This window comes from Musca domestica, unplaced genomic scaffold (assembly GCF_030504385.1).
Source record: "Musca domestica strain aabys unplaced genomic scaffold, Musca_domestica.polishedcontigs.V.1.1 2, whole genome shotgun sequence".
NCBI lineage: Eukaryota > Metazoa > Arthropoda > Insecta > Diptera > Muscidae > Musca > Musca domestica.
In genome coordinates, this window is record NW_026712249.1 from 15,921,397 (window position 1) to 15,941,652 (window position 20,256).

General features: G+C 32.4%; 1 protein-coding gene across 1 annotated transcript; it reads left to right on the forward strand.

Annotated features, from left to right (window-relative positions):
• On the forward strand, nt 1-18,550 carry LOC101898907 (uncharacterized). The gene is made up of 4 exons (XM_005189792.4): nt 1-153; nt 14,404-14,613; nt 14,686-14,871; nt 18,199-18,550. The coding sequence occupies exons 2-4, from the start codon at nt 14,497-14,499 to the stop codon at nt 18,394-18,396; spliced, it is 501 nt and encodes a 166-aa protein (XP_005189849.1). The 5' UTR covers nt 1-153; nt 14,404-14,496; the 3' UTR covers nt 18,397-18,550.
• The last annotated feature ends 1,706 nt before the right edge of the window (nt 18,551-20,256 follow it).

The following is a 20,256-nucleotide window of genomic DNA, read 5'->3' on the forward strand; positions in this document are numbered from 1 at the left end:
GACTTGTGTCAGTCTGATATTGAACATACGCGTGTTTGGACGTGCCAATAACTGTTGAAATTCTACGCCGGTTATTTGTTGTGTCAAATAAACGAAAAAAAAAATTAAATTCGAGTAACTTTAGAACGGAATTATTTTTAATTCAAATAAAAAGTAAGAGAAAAAAATAAAAATATAATAACTTAAAACCAATAATGGGAAGACAAAGAAATAACTTTTACATTATTTTATATTTTTTGCAATTTAAAAAAAATTCAAAACTCAAAAATAAACGTGGGTGTGATTTTGATGATATATTTGTATTTTCTTTAAATAAGAAAAAAAATTCAAAAACATGAGGAAAATAAATAAAAACAAAACATTTTTAATTTAAAAATGAACGAATGAATTTTCAATGCCCTGCCAAATCTGATCGTTCAACATTTCCACCAAAGTAACGGCCGTATTCATCCAGTCTTTGGGCCACAATTTTTGATTGCCTTAAGCGATGATCTCATTTTTGGTTTTATAAATATACAGACATGTTCATATGTATGTAGGTACCTATATACCCAAAAAAAATGTGTATTTGAATTCACAGATTTGTACATTTTTTTTGATTTTTTCCATTACTTAACATTGTAAATATCGAGAAGAAAAAAAACGCCTCAAGAATATTGGAAAATATTCAAAGTTTAAAATATGTTGTTGTTGGTGTAGAATTTGGCGCTCGCTCATCACATTTTGCGCATGACTAATATTCAAATATTCATTTTGAAATGCTTCATGTCTTGTTCTTGAGGATCCAAATACAATTCGAAATAAGTAAAACAAATGTGAATCATATTTTGGAGAAACAAAAATGGGGAAGCTATTGAAGGACAGACTCCAATTGAAGATTCTGAAAAAGGAAAAATAAAAATTTCAATTCTTGAAGGATTATTAATATACCGATACTAAATTTTTAATATATTTAAGTAATTTTTAAAAGATTTAAAAATATAATAGGAAGGTAAACAAAGTCTTAAACATTTGTATTAAAAAAACAAATGTGCGAGCTTTTAAAATAAAATGAAAAAGTAATAAAAATACATTTAAAAAAATAGAAAAAAAAAACACAATTCTAATCTCTGGCCAACTTTTAAAAATAGTAAAAAATCAAAGGCGAAGTATTTTAAAAATAATAAAAAATTAAATTTTATTCTCTGGTTGGTCTTTTATGTTTTAATAATAATAATGGTAAAAATATTTGAAAATAACACCCTTCATACCCATATAAGAAAATCCAAGTCAGCATCCCAATTTTATATCCTGACCAGCAGTTTAAAATTATTGAAAACACCGACTTTACCACATTTTTAAAATAAATATTTAAAAATCCATTCCCTCATTCATCATTCAGTCATTCCCTCTCTTTGAAAATATTAAAAACAAAAACAAGTTTTTTGGATTTTTAAATTATTAATTTAATGTAGCGAATGTTGAAAAATATTAAAAAAAAAATTAAAAAATAATCATCGTTTTGGCCAGACTTTGAAAATTATTTAAAAAATCCACATTTTTAAGGGCTTCATATTTTGTGGTGAATATTTCTAAATAATTCATATTTTGTGGTGAATATTGTTAAAAAATCTAAATTTACGTTTTGGTCAGCTTTTGAAATTAATTTTTAAAAACATCCACGTTTTCTGGAGAACATTTTTGATTTTATTTAATGAAATTTGTTTTAAATATTTCCACTTTTCTGGAGAATATTGTTTAAACTTCTTTTTTTTAAATACGTTTTGGTCAGCCTTTGATTTAACTTTTTAAAAAATTCCACGTTTTCTGGAGAACATTGTTGACATTTTTTTAATTTACGTTTTGGTCAGCCATTCAAATTAGTTAAAAAAAAAAACATTTTCTGGTGAATATTAAAAAATATGTTTTAAGAAATCCACGTTGTCTGGTAAATATTAAATTTGTTTTAAATAATACATATTGTAGTGTACGTATTGAAATATATTTTTAAAAAAATCCAAGTTGTCTGGGAAATATTGAAAAATATTTTTTAAAAAATGCACTTTTTGGCTAGACTTTGAAAAATATTTTTTTGAAAAAAATCCACATTATTGAAAAACATTTTTTAAAAAACCACGTTTTGTTCAGACTTGGAAAAAGTGCACATATTCTGGTGAATATTGAAAAACATTTTTTGAAAAATCCACGTTTTGGTCAGCCTTTGAAAAATATTTTAAAAAATAATCCACGTTTTTGTCAGACTTTGAAAATTATTTTTAAATAAATGCATATTTCCTGGTGAATATTGAAACATATTATTTTTTTTTTTTTTTGGTGAATATTGAAAAATATTCTAAAAAATCCACATTTTTTATTGAATATTGTAAAATATTTTTTTTAAAAATCAACATTTTCTGGTGAATATTGAAAAATATTTAAAAAAATACAATTTGGTAAAAATTCGCGTTTCCTGGCAAAAATATTTTTAAATAATCCACATGAAAAATATTTAAAACAAAAATTTGGTCAGTCAAATATTAAGAATCCACCATTTGGTTAGACCTTAAAAAAATATTTAATAAGAATTCACATTTTCTGGTGAATATTGAAAAACATGTTTTAAAAACTCCACATTTTGGTCAGCCTTTTAAAATATTCTTAATAAATTCACATTTCTGATGAATATTGAAAAAATACTTGTTTAAAAATCCACGTTGTCTAGTGAATATTAAAAAATATTTTAAAAAAATCCACATTTTCTGGTGGATATTGAAAAATATTTAAAAATTCCACATTTTCTGATGACTATTGAAATATATAATATTTTTTTAATCCACGTTGTCTGGTGAATATTGACAATTATTTTTTTAAAAATCCTCGAATTTGCCAGACTTTGATTTTTTTAGATCCACGTTTTTGTCAGACTTTGAAAAATATTTTTTTAAGGAATCCACGTTTTGTTCAGACTTTGAATAATGTTTTTGAAATCAACATTTTCTGGTGAATTTTGTTAAATTTTTTTTTACAAATTTACCTTTTGTCAGCTTTCGAAATTTGTTTTAAAAACTTCACGTTTTCATGTTGTCTGGGGAATATAATAAAAAAAATTAAAAAACCCAAAATTTCTGGTGATTATTTAAAAATATTTTTATATAATCCATATTTTGTGGTGAATAATGAAATATATTTAAAAAAAAATTCAAGTTGTCTGGGAAATATTTAAAAATACTTTTTAAAAGATCAACGTTGTCTGGTGAATATTGAAAAATATTTAAAAAAAAGAGGTCCACGTTTTGGTCAGACTTTGAAAAATAGCTTTTGAGAAATACACGTTTTGGTAGACTTTGAAAATATTAAAAAATAGTTTTTGAGATCTCCACATTTTGGTAGACTTTGAAAATATTAAGAATTCAAGGTTGGTCCAACTTCAAAAAAAAAAAAATCCAAAATTTGGTCAGACTTTGAAAAATATTTTCTAGTCAAACGTTAAAAAATATTTTTTTAAATCCAGGATTTGGCCAGACTTTGATTATTTTTAAGTCCATATTTTGGCTAGACTTAAAACACAAAATTATTTGGAAAAATTTGGAAAAAAAATTTCAAAAAAATCTAGGTTTTGTTAGCATTTAAAAAATATTTTTAAAAAATCCATGGTTTCTTGCTGTTATAGATCTACGATTTTTTTACTTACTGAATAATTGGTGTAATTCCTAAAGACAATTTGTTTATTTAAAAATAATAATTAAATAAAATGATGACAAAAATATGTATTGAAATAATTTCCGCATTTTTTATATTAATTCAATATATTTTGTGTCTAAAAAAACCAAGCAACTACGTATTAGCCAATATTCCTTTTTACCCAAACATGGCTAGGGAAGGGGAAATACCCCCGGAATTTGATTTTGTTTTGATGTCAAACAATTGGAATGCATCGTTTAACCAGTTCGCTGTTTGTTTATCTTATTATGGACAAAAAAAAAAACACTACACCAACAACGTCAAATTAAATTTAAAATCTAAATAACAACGTCCCTCAATTGTTTGGTCAAATGACTTAATACTAATTGGCCAAAAATAAAACACAGTTTGAATACTAAATATTAATTATGTTTTTTATATGGAGGTAGGAGTGCGATCACAACTAAGTAAATGCCAAGAAAAAAAGAAAAAACTTAACATTTAATTCAAAATATTTTGACGAACATGTCATTCGTTTAGCGATAAGATTGTACTGGGGGAATTCAGATGGTGTTGCATTTCCAATAAAAATAGATGTGTGACACATCTGTGAGGTAGGTACACATACGGTTTACTATGGCCCAAGAAAGTTAATGGGTTATTAACTTTTTCTTCGGAAACAAAATTTGAAAATCTTATCTTGGAAATATTTGGGTCAAAGATACATGGCAGAATCATTCGAGGAGTATTTTTCTTATCATTTCTTCTAACAATTAATTTTGTTGTCTCATATTTCAATGTACATCAATATTCTCTTTACAATCGGAACATAAAAATTTCTTAAAGTTTAGATCATCATTGTAATGATGATCGTAAAAATATTTGCAACAAACATTTTGGTTTCCACCACCAACATTAAATGGAATTCTGTTGGCAAAGTAATAACCATAAATTACAGAATCATGATTTTGCATATTTTTTATGATCAGTTTGTAGAAAAAAATTGAAAAAGAGAAAATCGAATGATGTCTGAGAGGCATTTTCAAAATAATTTACAATATACAAGGTGAGATAAAAAAAAACTGCAACAAAGTCAAAAGCGACAATTCTAATTTTTATTTTTAAATTTTATTAAATAAAAGCAAAAAATGGCGGAAATAGCATCAAATTTTAGAAAAAGTTTAGATTTGTTCGAATTGGTCACCTTTGGCACGAATTATGGCCTTCAAACGTCACATTCTGCCCGAATGTTGCTCTGCGGTATTTTGGCCCATTTCCGGCGAAGCGCTTGCTTGAGGTGATCGACACTTTGGTACTTTTTAGTGCCAACCTTGCTTTCCGAACTACTCCAGACATAATAGTCCGGCGAAGCGCTTGCTTGAGGTGATCGACACTTTGGTACTTTTTAGTGCCAACCTTGCTTTCCGAACTACTCCAGACATAATAGTCCATTGGCACGAAATATGGCCTTTAAACGGCCAATGAAACCGTCACACGCTGCCCGAATATTACTCTGCGGTATTTTGGCCCATTCCCGGCGAAGCTCTTGCTTGAGGTGATCGACACTTTGGTATTTTTAGTGCCAACCTTGCTTTCCAAAATACTCCAGACACAATAATCCAACGGTGCTGAGTCCTGTTGTAATGTCGTAACTGCAACCAACTTCAGACTGTTGTCATTTTTAAGCCACTCGTCCGATAGCTGTTAAAATTATTCCAGTGACAGCTCATTATATTGTTTATAAGCGTACAAAAGCATTTTGGTGAGAATTTTCCAGAAAAAAAGTTATTCGTGAATTCGGAATTCAAGCGTGATAGTGTGATTTCTTCGATATTTGGCTGGAAAACCACAAGTGGCTATCGTTAGAGTACTCCAGCATTTAAATGAGAATAAATATTTTGTGTCTCGTACCATCGCTCCGTGATACCGTGATACTGGTAGCGTAGCCCGACGTCAAGGAAGTGGACGAAAGAAAATAGCAACATCAGCAGAAATGGTTCGAAAAGTAAAGAGAAGCGACTTGATTGAAACTCGCGTTGCAGTGGCCGAAAAATGGCCCGTGAACTGAACATATCGCAATATTCCATTCGGAAAATTTTAAAAAATGTGCTCGGAGTAAAGCCATTGAAATTCCAAAAAGTGGAAGAACTAACGCCGTTACTTCGCTTGGTGAACGGCCGAATTTGGTTTTCTCCGCTCTCCGATGAGAAAACATTCGTAGTCCAGCAGTTTCTAAACAAACAAAATGATCGGGTTTACTTGCCAAAGAGGTCAGTTGAAAATGTGCAAACATTAAAAAATGGGCTCGGGGTAAAGCCATTGAAATTCCAAAAAGTGCAAGAACTTACACCGCCGCAACAGAAAGAAAATAGACTCAAAAGAGCTAAAGAGTTGCTTCGCTTGGCCGAATCGTGTTTACTTGCCAAGGAGGTCCGCTGAAAATGTGCACCATCGGTTGGTCACCAGAACTCAAGCGCCGGCCATGGGTGATGGTATTGGCCGCCATAACAGCCGATGGTCGCTCTCCGCTATCTCCGTATTAATCGACTGTGGCATCAGAAAAAAATGCCGAATATTAACGCGAACATATTCTGGAGGGTGTCTTAAAGCCTTGGGAACGTAAACATTTTTTGGCCGCAGACCTTGGACGTTCCAACAGCAGACTCAACACGCGAGCGCCCAAGAGTGGTTACAAAATTAGGTTCCTCGCTTAATTTCCAGCGCACAATGGCCAACAAAATCTCCGGATACCAATCCGTTGGACTAATGTGTCTGGAGTATTTTGAAAAGCAAGTTTGGCCTAAAAATGCCAAAGTGTCGATCACCTCAAGCAAGCGCTTCGTCGGGAATGGGCCAAAATACCGCAGAACATCATTCGGGCAGCGTGTGACGGACGGTTTCATTGGCCGTTTGAAGGCCATAATTCGTGCCAAAGGTGACCAATTCGAACAAATCTCAATTAATTCTAAAATTTGATACTATTTCCCACATTTTTTGTTTTCATTTAATAAAATTTAAAAAAACAGTGTAAAAATGTTGGCCTTTGACTTTATTGCAGTTTATTTTTTATCTCACCCTGCACATGTATATATGTAGCCCAGAATAAAACTAGTTCTTACATTAGCTATGATGTCATATGGCTTACATTCATGATTTTTTGATTCAAAAATAGTATTTGTTTATTTACTATTTTTTTTAATTCCCATTCGACTTCCCCCAACCCCCCTCCCCACCAAATAAAAAATAATTCAAGTTCTCACATAAAAAAACATCCAAAAACTATTCTGTTTTTATTATGTTAATTAAATTCAAATTCCTAAAGAAGAGGGTGGGGTTCCATTTGCTGTGTGTGTATTTTTTTTTTTTTTTTTTTTGCTTGCGATAAATTACAATTTAGGCAATTTCCTGTGGAGTTTTGAAATGCTAAAAACAAAATAAATCACATCTGCACACACATACATGTATTTATTTTGGGGATTATATTTTTGTGCGTTGAAGAAAGATTTTTTTAATGAATATCAAATTAATTTGTGAGCATTAACATTTTACGGCTATTTATCCCATTAAACATATGAGTGAATTTTTCCAAATTTACAGAGACTCAATTATATATTTTCTCCACCTATATTTTTCTTATTTTTAACAAGTATTATATAAGTCGAGTTCGACTGTGGCAATATAATCTCTGATACTATACTTTTAAAATTTATGGGGAAAGCATCTGAGTCTATGAGATGACGCCCAATATATTCAATAACCTATTTGAAGTTGGGCGCTTCTTTGAACGAAATATCCGAGAATTTTTTTTCTTTTCTAGCTAAGGCTTTTGATTTCCATCCGGATCATATCATCCTATAGACAATTTCCCCTAATGTCAGAGAATATCAACAAAACATCTGATTTTGGATGATGGCGCCCAACAGTCTCTGTAACCAGTTGATATATTCGTTATATTATTCCTTGTTTTCCAACTAAGACATCCGAAACATGTTAAAACATAATCCACATGTCCTTCTTTTTGACTCTCAGCACACCTTACATTTACTCATGCTTATATTTTCCTTTGAGTCGATGTGCAGATATTCTAAAATATATCTTCAGAGAGATTATGATAGGATATCCAAATATTAACGGCAAGATTTATCTTCAGATATCAATATTTTAGTTAATATCAGCAAAGCATATAAGTTTAGGTTATGGCGCCCAACATATTTAGTTACCAATTAGGACGTGAGCATATCTTTCAGCAATGAAATATCTTTTAACTTCTGCCTTATATTCCAGCTAAGACTTTCGATTCACATCCAAATCATATCAACCTTCTTTTTGCATCAAGTTTTACAAATTTGAAATTTCATTTTTCGAACTTTTTTAACTTACATCGTAATTTTATCTGCAAGGCATTTAAGTCCAGAAAATGGCGCCCAATAGATTTAGTAACCAGTAGGTTGCTATATAACTCGATTCGAAAGTGAAATGTGGAAATTTATCAGGAAAGTATATGAAAGTATATATACATATAAAATTCGGCACTTCTTTTAGTGAAAAATCCAATATGTGTTTTTTTTATTTTCTAGCTAAGGCTTTGATTTACATCAAAATTATAGCCACATATACACAATTTTCCTTCTTCTTGTGCCCGAACAAACTTAATTTTTCATTTCCTCGCTCCACGCTCTAATCATAAGAAATATCGTAATAAGAAATATCGTATTATTTGAAGTATCCAAAAATTGAAATTTTACTTCAAGTCACTAAAGAAATGAAATCACCATTCTCATTATAAATCAGGGAAATAGCTGCATTCAAAAATCTCGAAAATATGTCCAAAATTTTTCAATCAATTTTTCCTCGGCAATTTTTAGAGTTGATGTAAGAAGTATTAAAATAACATTTCATTTAAGGCACAAAGCGTTAAAAGTAGATATATTCTGCATCAAAATTTAACAATAATTCTAAGAATACAGCATATAAAAAATAAATTTGAATTGTATGTATTACAAATTAAAACCAGTAAAGAAAGTCTCAAAATCGGTCGGAGCCGACTTTATGATACCCTACACCATTTTGATAATTTAGTAGAGCTCCGCATAACAGTTAAAAGTTTTTATGGGAGAATTCATACACGCTATGATTATGATTATAATTTAAAGTTCAAGGGACTAAATATGCCGAAGCATTTGTATCTTTTAAAATCGGACTCGGTATTACCCATTTGGTGCACAATTAATTTGAAATCGGATAAAGATATATATGTGAGCTATATCCAAATCTGAACCGATCTCGATAAAATGTGGCAAATATATTTTTGAGCTGTATTTGATATATGTATTTCCCTGATTATCGTTGTTACGGAGTGCATATTACGGCTGTGGGTAACAAATATAACAAATCGGATGAACAATATATATAGGAGCTATAGCTATATCTGAACCGATCTTCACCAAATTTGACATACTAGCTTCTAGACTCAATTCGGTCGTAAGCGTCAAATTCTATCCCATTTGGACAAATATTGGATGTTTGGTGCACAATAAAAGGTAAATCGGACGAAGTTATATGTGGGAGCTATATCCAAATCTGAACCGATCTCGATAAAATTTAGCAAATGTATTTTTGAGCTGTATTTGACATATTTCCCCAAATATTCTTGTTTTAAAGGGCATATTACGGCTGCGGAGGACAAAAATAACAAATCGGATGAACAATATATATGGGAGCTATAGCTATATCTGAACCGATTTTGATCAAATTTGGCATAATTATTTTCAGGCCTAATTTGGTTGTATGTGCAAAATTCCATACTATTCGGGCTGATATTACATGTTTGATGCACAATAAAAACCAAATCGGACGAAGACATATATGGAAGCTATATCTAAATTTTTACCGACTATCTCCAATTTCAATAGGGTTCGTTCTTGGGCCAAACAAATGATTTGTGCAAAATTTCATTTGGATAGGGCAATAAATGCGAACTGCACTTTGTTTACAAAAATACGTGGACAGACGGACGGACGAACATGACTAAATCGACTCAGAATGTGATTCTATGCAGATCATTAAAAGAAACTATGGGTCTATCTCTTTTCCTTTTGCCTGTTACAAACAAATGAACAAAGACGTTGCATGGGCCTATACGGTATCGTGGAACTATATAAACAATTCTCTTTCAGAGGGGGATAAAGTACTCACAGAGAACTCCTTGTATAGAATTTCAGAAAATTCCATTAAAAAATGAGGATAAAAATATTAAAATACCGAATGTCGAGAAAAACAGTTATATGGGGGTAAACGATATCGTGGACCTATATAGACAATTCTTTTTCAGAGGGTAAGGTAGTCACGAAGAACTCCTTGTGTAGAATTTCAGACAATTCCATTGAACAATGTGTTTAAAATCATCGAAATACCGAATATCGGGGTACCGTTTTATGGGGACTACACGATATCGTGGACCGATATAGCTCATCTACGAACTTGACCTACCTGCAGACATATCGGTGCAAAATTTTAGCTTCCTATCTATATTCGTTTTGACTCTAGTGTGATTACAACAGACGGACGGATGGACGGACTAAATCGTCTAAGAATTTTACGCTGATCAATAATATATTTTGTTGGGTCCAAAATTATTATTTCGATGAGTTACAAACGGAATGATGAAATTAATATACCCCCTATACTATGCATGGTGGAGGGTAGAAAAAAATTGAAGAGGGAGGATTCTACCCCCTCCTTATAGGTTACTTTGAAATGAAAACTTTCAAAACGGCGATACACTTGTTGTTATTTTTTGGTTCTATTTTCAAAATGTGCTGGATTTTTTTTTTGTAATATATTTTTTTGTAGCACAGTGTAATTATATATATTCAAAAAATTTAAATTTTAAAAATATTTTTTCAATGGCCATACAGTCTACGCTCGTAGATTTTTGTAAGACAATTTTGCAGAAAAAAATGTTCTCATTAAACCTACATTTCAAAACCATATATTTTCAGTATTTTAAAATCCAAAATGTTCACTAAAAATATATTCTCCGAAAATCCATGTTTACATGTTATGTATGACCACCCTGAGAATTTACCTCAACCATGAGAAATGTACCCTCAACCATGACAAATGTAAACATCAACTCTTTAGAAAGATAAATACAAAAAAACATATTTTTTGATACAACACAGAACTGTCGTAAATAAGTCAACACATTGCGAATCAAACAAAATTAATTACAAAAATTTTAAAAAAAACGAAACACTCGAGTCCATAGAACTCGCTGGTGACCTCAATGAAAGCATAAATGACGTCATTGAGAAAGAAAATAAGTAAAAACGAACAAATGTATGCTCCAATTAGACATACATACAAGCATACATGTGTATATGTATTTCTGTATGTATTTGAAAATGTTCTTCTCGCGGAAAAAGAATATTCTTGGAAATGCCAATATTTGCTCTTTCGAAAAGTTAATTTTAGTAAAAATGCTAAAACAAAAATTGTATTTTTTTCGATTCTATTTTTTCCACACTTCGAAAATTTGGTTGGATGGCTAAAGAAAATTGCAAAAAAAATGAAAGAGCAAAACGTACAGGGAGAACACAATTTCAAAACGAATGGTTTCCATCAAAAGTGTTGTGTATTTTTGTCAGGAAAAAAAAAATTTTTTTTCTCCTCATGAAAACAAAAATAAAATTTCGTTTTTAAACGTTTCGAAATAAGTTCCTTGTCTGTGGAGGCAGTGCATATTCGATGTTGTTGTTGCAAATCTTAAAAAAATACAACATTTAATATTTCAATGAATGTCGCATGTAATGAATATTTTGTGTGTGTGTGTGTTTGATTGTTTTTTTTTCTACTCTGTAATGCATTTGGTGCTGGCCTTGCCTGGAGGTCAGTTGTTACGTTTGCAAAATTGTTACTCATTATTTTCTGTATGTACTCAACAGGTAGGAAGAAGAGGCGTCGAAAACCGGATTCGCATAGGGGGAAGTTATTTTGAGTTGTGTCATTGCAATAAGATATCAAAATACTGGTAGTTGTGCCACTATTTTTCCGTAAACAGTTAAAATCTTTTACATCCAAATCATCCATCTTTTCTTGAAATTTCAGCACCCCTTACATTTAATTTTTCTCATCTCATCGAAATGCTGGTGTTTTCCTATGTGTCGATGTGCAGATATTTTAAAATAAGTAACTTAAAAAAAATGAGTTAGAGAATCCCACCACTTATATAATTGTAAAGAAAATCAGGAAAACATCTGAGTCTAGGACATGGCGCCCAATAGTTTCCGCATTTTTAAGCTATACTTCGGCATTTTTGAGGTCCATAAAACAGTATCTCCTAGGTTTCCATTATTTTAAAAAGTTTGGTTGTAAATTAATCAAATCACCTGTACTTTTATATGTTTAGCTCTCCGCGGTAAATAATTAATTTAATCCTTGCAAAAAATTGCACTGTGGGACAAATTTCAAATTTTTCAATAATTACAGGGAAAATCCTGCAGATTATGAAAATAGAGCTAGAATAAGAAGATAAGCCTTTCGATGTTTTGTAAGTTTACATCGAAAAGTAGCCAAAATAGAGGGGGCAAGATCCACTCTCCTCCAGACTATAGGAAATTTTGGGATTAAGATTCCTCGGAATCGGTGTATTATAGGTATATAGTGCCTTGCAGATAAATGAGGGATATTTTGGATGGCAATTTTAACCCTCATGCGGGTCAAAAAGAGAGGTATTTCAGGACCTTTTTTTAAAATATGATTAAAAACTCAATTTGAACGGCTTTGCGGCAAAACAAAATTTACTACAAATATATTTGCTATAAAATTCTACTAGAGGTCTACTTTCGACGTCTAAAATTTAAATCTTTAAACTAGGAATTTATGTATATTAAAAAAACATTTTAGGGTTAAAGCCCTACTTTGAGTGAGTTTATGCAAAAATCAAATGATGCTGAGAAGGCTGACGTCAGAGACAATAATATTCTGCATCAAATTTCACCAAAGAAAAGAAATCCCTATTTCCACTGCACATCAAAAAACTATTTCCATCAATTTTCCCAAAAAAAACAATTTCTATGTATTTTTTTTATACCCTCCACCAATATATTCTTGATCAGCATAAAATTCTGTCCGTTTGTGGAAATCACTCTAACTTCCGAACGAATTGAAGTAGATTGATAAAATTCTGCTCAAATTAATGTCATATCTGCAGGATTTTTAGTATTGAAAATGGGCCATGTAGGTCCACGTTTTGGTATAGCCCCCATATAACGGTACCTCCCGATATTCGGTATTTTGATGATTTAAGCGACATTATTCACCGGAATTGTTTCAAATTTGATATTTGAAGTTCGTAATGGATACTACAGCCTATGACAGAAAATTGTCTGTGCAGGTCCACGTCTTCGTATAGCCTCCATATAACGGTACCTCCCAAAATTCGGTATTTTGATGCTTTTAGCGACATTATTCACCGGAATTGTTTTAAATTTGGTATTTAAAGTTCGTAATGGATACTACAGCCTATGACAGCAAATTGTCTGTGCAGGTCCACGTCTTCGTATAGCCCCCATATAACGGTATCTCCCGATATTCGGTATTTAAATGATTTTATCGACATTTTTCACCAGAATTTTTTCAAATTTGGCATTTAAAGTTCGAAATGGACACTACAGCCCAAGACAGAAAATTGTCTGTGTAGGTCCACGTCTTCGCATAGCCCCCATATAACGGTATCTCCCGATATTCGGTATTTTAATGATTTTATGGACATTTTTTCACCAGAAATTTTTCAAATTTGGCATTTAAAGTTCGAAATGGACACTACAGCCTATGACAGAAAATTTCCTGTGCAGGACCACGTCTTCGTATAGCCCCCATATAACAGTACCTCCCGGTATTGGGTATTTACCGAAATATAATACAAAATTTCGGTAATATTTACCGAAATTTTGTATTTGAACCCTATGCCAGAAAATTGTCTGTGCACGCTTAAGACAAAAGTTGCGTATGCAGGTCCACGTCGTCCTATAGGCCCTAATACACAGCTACATTCGGTATTTTTTAAGATTTTAACAAAATTTTTAATGGATTTTAATTTTTAAAAAAAATGCCAAATTTGTACCTAATGGTGGAGGGTATTCAAAGTTCGACCCGTCTGAACTTACAGCTTTTTTACTTGTTTTTTAATATAATCCTTCTCGAAGTGATATCATGCACTCTATAGCAATCCTATTTATAAGAAAAAATGTCTCCGTCAAATTTAGGGAAAATCGATTCAAAATTGGATATGCCTGCCATATATTAGTTCCCTCTGAAACCAAAATATAGCTGATCTAATGCCAAATGTTGATAGGTGGTTTGACCTACTTCAAATAAACTATTTTGTTACCGAAGCTCTACTAAATTTGTATGGTGGTATAGGGTATTATATAGTCGGTCCCGCCCGACTTTTGACTTTTCTTTACTGGTCTTATGTTTTTTTAATTAAAGGACCTTTTGTGGCTGAGGCCAATGTTAAATTTTTATTTATTTCCATTATCTCGCAATTGTATAATTTACATCTTCACGGAATTCTGCAAGGTGCAAATTATACATTTCCGAAATATTGGAAATATTTCAATATTTAACACTATCTTTAACTTCCAAAAAAAATGTTTTTATTATAAATTATTTATTTTGAAAATTCATCCTTTATCTCAACACCTTTTTACTAAGAATATGAATTTTATTTCATTCCAGCTCTCTCTCCCCGCCCGAATCCCACCTTTTATCAGTTTGCTCTCTTTTTATCGCGCTCTCTCTCTCTAGTCTTCCCAAGAAAAACCATACAAAATGTCTCACTCCGTGACCATTACACGTACCACCACCAGCACCACCAACACTTCCTACATTGTCCTCAACACTGGCTATTTGAAGAGTTTCAGTGGCCTTCTCAAATTGGCTGAATTGGTAAGAATTTTGAAAAATTTTCTTTTTTTTTTGAAAATTAATTAATTTTTCTTTCTCTCCTCAAATTTCCAGCTAATTGGTGCTGCCATGGTTGGCATTTTTGCCTACTATCAAAAGAATGGCGCCTGTTTCTATTCCATGGAAGGTGTTGTCTTCGCCTTCCTAATGTCGGTGACATTTATGATAGGGACATTCTGTTTGCTGTTATCGTGTCTCACGTCGCTCAGTACCGGGGGCATTATATCGAAAACAATTTATGTAAGTAGAAACGATTGTTGATGGGAAAAGTATCCCGAGAACCTTCATTAGATCTCCTATGGATTATTTAAAAGTACTTTTGTGAGTAAAATGCCTTTCAATAGGACTTCTACATATAGAAAGCCTTTTAGGACAGATATTCTATAAAGAAGGTCTGTGGTTGATATCAAATTCCAATTCTTACCTCAGGTGTAATCGAAAAGAATGAGAAGTAGAATGAATCTTCTTTATGGAAACTTACTTTATTTTAGACCTCCAAAAAACTCGATCGAATTTGTACAAATGGTGACACTCACTCGAATTCGAGCGAGTGCACTTCTCGTAGCAGAAAAGAATAATCGAAAAACCCAATTTTTCGATGTCGCTCGAATATGAGTCAACATATTTTCCTCCCTTTCGAGTAGGAGCAAAAATGGCTTCAAAATCGAGCAGATTCTACTCTTGTCGAGCACTCTTTTCGTTTTTGTCATACCGTTGTTATATTTCTGATGATTTTGTACCGAAATACACTTATACATTATTTTTCGGTACAAGATCACACCCCCCTCTTCTACAGTACGCAGCAATTTGAAAACGTACATTATTTCAGACCTCCGAAAAAATTTGCTTGAATTTGTGTAAAGGGTGAAATTGACTCGAATTCGAGCGAGTGAGTTCCTGGTGGCAAAAAAATCGAGCAACCTCAAGTTTTCTATGTCGCTCGAATATGAGTGAGCCTATTTTCCGCGTTTTCGAGTTCGAGCGAAATTCGTTTAAAATCGAGCAGATTCTACTTTTGTCGAGTACTCCTCCAGTTTTTGTCATACCGTAGTTGTATTTCTATGTATGTGTATAGTTCCGTACAAAATCAGTATGCAGCAATATGCAAACTCAGTATATTTCAGACCTCTGAAAAAACTCGCTCGAATTTATACAAAGAGTGAAATTCACTCGAATTCGAGAGAGTGAGCTCCTGGTTGCAGAAAAAAATTGAGCAAACTCAATTTTTCGAAGGTGCTCGAATATTTTCCTCGTTTTCGAGTGGGAGTAAAACTTATTCTAAATCGAGCAGATTCTACTCTTATCGTGTACTTTTTGTCATACCGTTGTTGTTTTTCTATTTTTATACCATCCACCATATATAGTAGGATATATTATGTTCGTCATTCCGTTTATAACTCATCGAAATAATTATTTTAGACCTAACAAAGTATATCCTTGATCAGCGTAAAATTCTAAGACGATTTAACCCTGTCCCGTTCGTAGAGTCAAACGAACTAAGATAGGAAGCTAAAAATTTGCACAGATCAGTCTTTGGTCTGCAGGCAGGTCAAGTTCGAAAACGGGTTATATCGGTCCACGATATCCATCGATTAGCCCCCATATAACGGTACCCTCGATATTTGGTATTTTAATTATTTTAGTCAAATGTTCAATGTAAATGTCTGAAAATCCACACAAGAAGTTCCTTGTGAGCACTCTACGCCCTGGAAGAGAATTGTCTATATAGATTCACGATATCGTATAGCCTCCATACAACGTTACCCCCAAATATTCGGTATTTCGATGATATCAGCGACATTTTCTTTAACGGAATTGTTTAAAAGTTCGTATTTGAAGCTCGTAATGGGTACTACAGCCTGTGACAAAAGATTGCGTATGCAGGTCCATGTTTTCGTATAGCACCCATATAAAGGTACCTCTCGACACTCGGTATTTTGATGATTTTAGGGAAATTATTTACCGGAATTATTTTAAATTTCATATTTGAAGCTCGTAATGGGTACGACAGCCCATGACAAAAGATTGCGTATGCAGGTCCACATCTTTGTATAACCCCCATATAACGGTACCTCCCAAAATTCAGTATTTTGATGATATTAGCGACAGTATTTACCATATTTGAAGCTCGTAATGGGTACTACAGCCTATAACAAAAGATTGCGTGTGCAGGTCCACGTCTTGGCATAGCCTCCATATAACGATACCTCTGGATATTCGGTATTTTGGTGATTTTAGCGACAGTTTTTACCGGAAATATTTCGAATTGTTTATTTGAAGCTCGTTATAGGTACTACAACCTATGAAAATAGTCAATGTAGGTCCACGTCTTCATATAGCCCACACATAAGAGTACCTCATTTTTTTCGGTATTTTGATGATATTAGCGACCTTTTTGACCGGAATTATTTCAAATTTCGTATTTAAAGACAAAAAATTACGAATGCAGGGCCACGTCTTCGTAAACCACTTATAACGGTTTTTCTTTGAGCGGTATTTTTCGACGGATTTTTTTTTTTTTTTTTTGGAAATTTGTCTAGTTCTTCCAGAATGGTAGAAGCTGCTTTTTTACTTGTTCTGTATAAAATCGTAAATATTTTATTTTTCAATCATTTACCTTCTTAGAGCCAAATCTTGCTCTATTTAGAGCGATTCTGTTCCCACTGTAATTTTACACGAGTGACTCGGGAGTACTGTCACACAAAGCCAATGAGAGAAGAAGTAGGCTTCGAAAAAAACTCCCACTATTCAAGCAATCTTGATTGCGAGCAAGTTTCGCTCCCGAGTAAAAATGAGCAAATATTTGCTCTGCTTCATTTCAACATATTGTTGCGGAATTTTGCTTTGTCTTAACGCCGTGCAGACACAGTTTTATTTTCCGATTTTTTTTTTCGGGCGATTTTCGATGGTCAATTCTTAGTTACGCTTTTACACGCACTCTCAATTTAGTTATGCACATCATTGTTCATAATTGACTCACTGGCCTATGTCTACTCACTCGTATTTATAGTTCCTCATCTCATCTTTCATATATGGACATTTGGAGAATCTCAATGCAGAATGCTCTTTTTGACGGTCAATTCTTAGTTACGCTCATACACTAACTCTCAATTTAGTTATGCACATCATTGTTCATAATTGACTCACTGACCTACTCACTCGTATTTATAGTTCCTCATCTTTCATATATATATGGACATTTAGAGAATCCCAATCCAGAATGTTCTAAAATATTCCAACGTAATGCAAAACACATAACTTCGTCAAAGAGCAAACACACATATACAAACAAACGAATACATTTAAACAACAAAAGGGGGCAGTAATTATAAATACGAGTGAGTGAGGCAGAACGACAAAACTAAGGCTTACACACAAAGAAAGAAGTATGGGAAACTTTAAAATACAACAGTAACAATAGGGAAATAAACTTGTTCAAGTAGAAAATAGTACCATGTAGTACCACTATTTTGCAGGTTCCGCAACACACCAAATATCATTAATATAATGTGACATTATTTTGAATGAAATAAATATCAATTTTTTTTTGTTGTTTGTTCTTTCCAGGAATTAATCTATCACAGTGTTGCTGCCATTCTCTTGCTATGCTGCTCCCTGCAGGTCGTCATTACATTGGGTGACCGACGTTACCGAAGCAATTCCCAGAGTGATGCCTACTTTGCTGCCGGTGTAATGGGTTTGGTGAATGCCGTTTTGTACTTTATCAGTGCCTTCTTGGCCCACCGATCTTATCGTGGCATTTAAATGCATATAAACAAATACATATGGAAAACCAGCAAAAACAACATCCAAAGCCACAATTTTAAAATTTTAAAATAAATAAGAGTAATTTCTTTGGTAACCGAATAAACCGCAACTTAAAATATATCCACAACATAAGTCCAAAGAATTTGAAAAATTTGAAATTATGCAAGAAAAATAAAACAAATATATACATGTATGTGTATATACATACATAATTAAGTATATATATCAAGCAAAGAATCTAAATGTATTTATAAATAAATATATATTTTTTATATAATTTATGTTTTCTCTTTTTTGTAATATTCTGTCTGTTCTAAGAAATGAAACTGATTTAATTGTTGAAGTAACAATAACTGTAACAACAACAGCAACCAATTATTGCAACAATTTTAAGTATTTGTATTTTTGTAGTGAATAAAGAATTTGTTTTACTTTCTTTTTTGAAATCGAGAATTTGTTTTAATAATTGTTACAGCTGAAGGAGAACATCGTTGGATACAACAAATGTCTGTTCACATTTCTCTGCTGGAATTTCTGGCAACTTCTTTCTAAGAGAGTAAAGAAATGTTATTCTCTTTGGCAAGAAAACTGAGAAGAGAAGTAGAAGCAAGCAATCAGCTGATTTGTCAAATTGAAATAATTTTTTGCCATAACAAGAAACAAAGCACGCAACATTGTATTTTATTAAAAATCAAATTTATTTAAAATAAAAAAAGAAAAGGAGCAAAAAGGCCAATTTTGTACGATTTGGTGCAGAGTACCTATTTTCTCTTTCCAGAGTATATATCATCTCTTTCCACATAAAATGACATTTTATTTTTCTTTCATACATCAACTCGAAAAGTGGCCGAGGAAAAATTGATCGAAAAAACCATTAAAAGAATCTTAAAGTCGGGCGGGGCCGACTTTATGATACCCTTCACCACTTTGCTAATTTAGTAGAGCTCCGCATAACAATTAAAAGTTTTTATGGAAGAATTCAATCATACAAAGAACTAAATATGCCGAAGCATTTGTATCTTTTAAATTCGGACTTGTATTGACCATTTGGTGCACAATTAATTTGAAATCGGATAAAGATATATATGGAAGCTATATCCAAATCTGAACCGATCTCGATAAAATTTGGCAAAGATATTTCTGAGCTGTATTCGATATATTTCCCTGAATTTTGTTGTTACGGAGTGCATATTACGACTGTGGGTAACAAATATAACAAATCGGATGAACAATATATATAAGAGCTATAGCTATATCTGAACCGATCTTCACCAAATTTGACATACTAACTTCTAGACTCAATTCGGTCGTAAGTGCCAAATTCCATCCCATTCGGACAAATATTAGATGTTTGGTGCACAATAAAAGGTAAATCGGACGAAGTTATATATGGGAGCTATATCCAAATCGGAACCGGTCTCAATAAAATTTAGCAAATGTATTTCTGAGCTGTTTTTGATATATTTCCCCGAATATTGTTGTTACAGAGTGCATATTACGGCTGTGGGTAACAAATATAACAAATCGGATGAACAGTATATATAGGAGCTATATCTATATCTGAACCGATCTTCACCAAATTTGACATACTAACTTCTAGACTCAATTCGGTCGTAAGTGCCAAATTCCATCCCATTTGGAAAAATATTAGACGTTTGGTACACAATTAAATGTAAATCGGACGAAGTTGTATATGGGAGCTATATCCAAAATCTGAATCGATCTCGATAAAATTTAGCAAATGTATTTCTGAGCTGTATTTGATATATTTCCTCAAATATTGTTCTTACAGAGTGCATATTACGGCTGCGGAGGACAAAAATAATAAATCGGATGAACAGTATATATAGGAGCTAT

Coding starts and splice junctions, on each gene's coding strand:
- LOC101898907 (XM_005189792.4), top strand. CDS start 14,497: ATGTCTCACTCCGTGACCATTACACGTACCACCACCAGCACCACCAAC. Junction 14,614..14,685: donor TTCTCAAATTGGCTGAATTG/GTAAGAATTTTG, acceptor TCAAATTTCCAG/CTAATTGGTGCTGCCATGGT. Junction 14,872..18,198: donor TTATATCGAAAACAATTTAT/GTAAGTAGAAAC, acceptor TGTTCTTTCCAG/GAATTAATCTATCACAGTGT.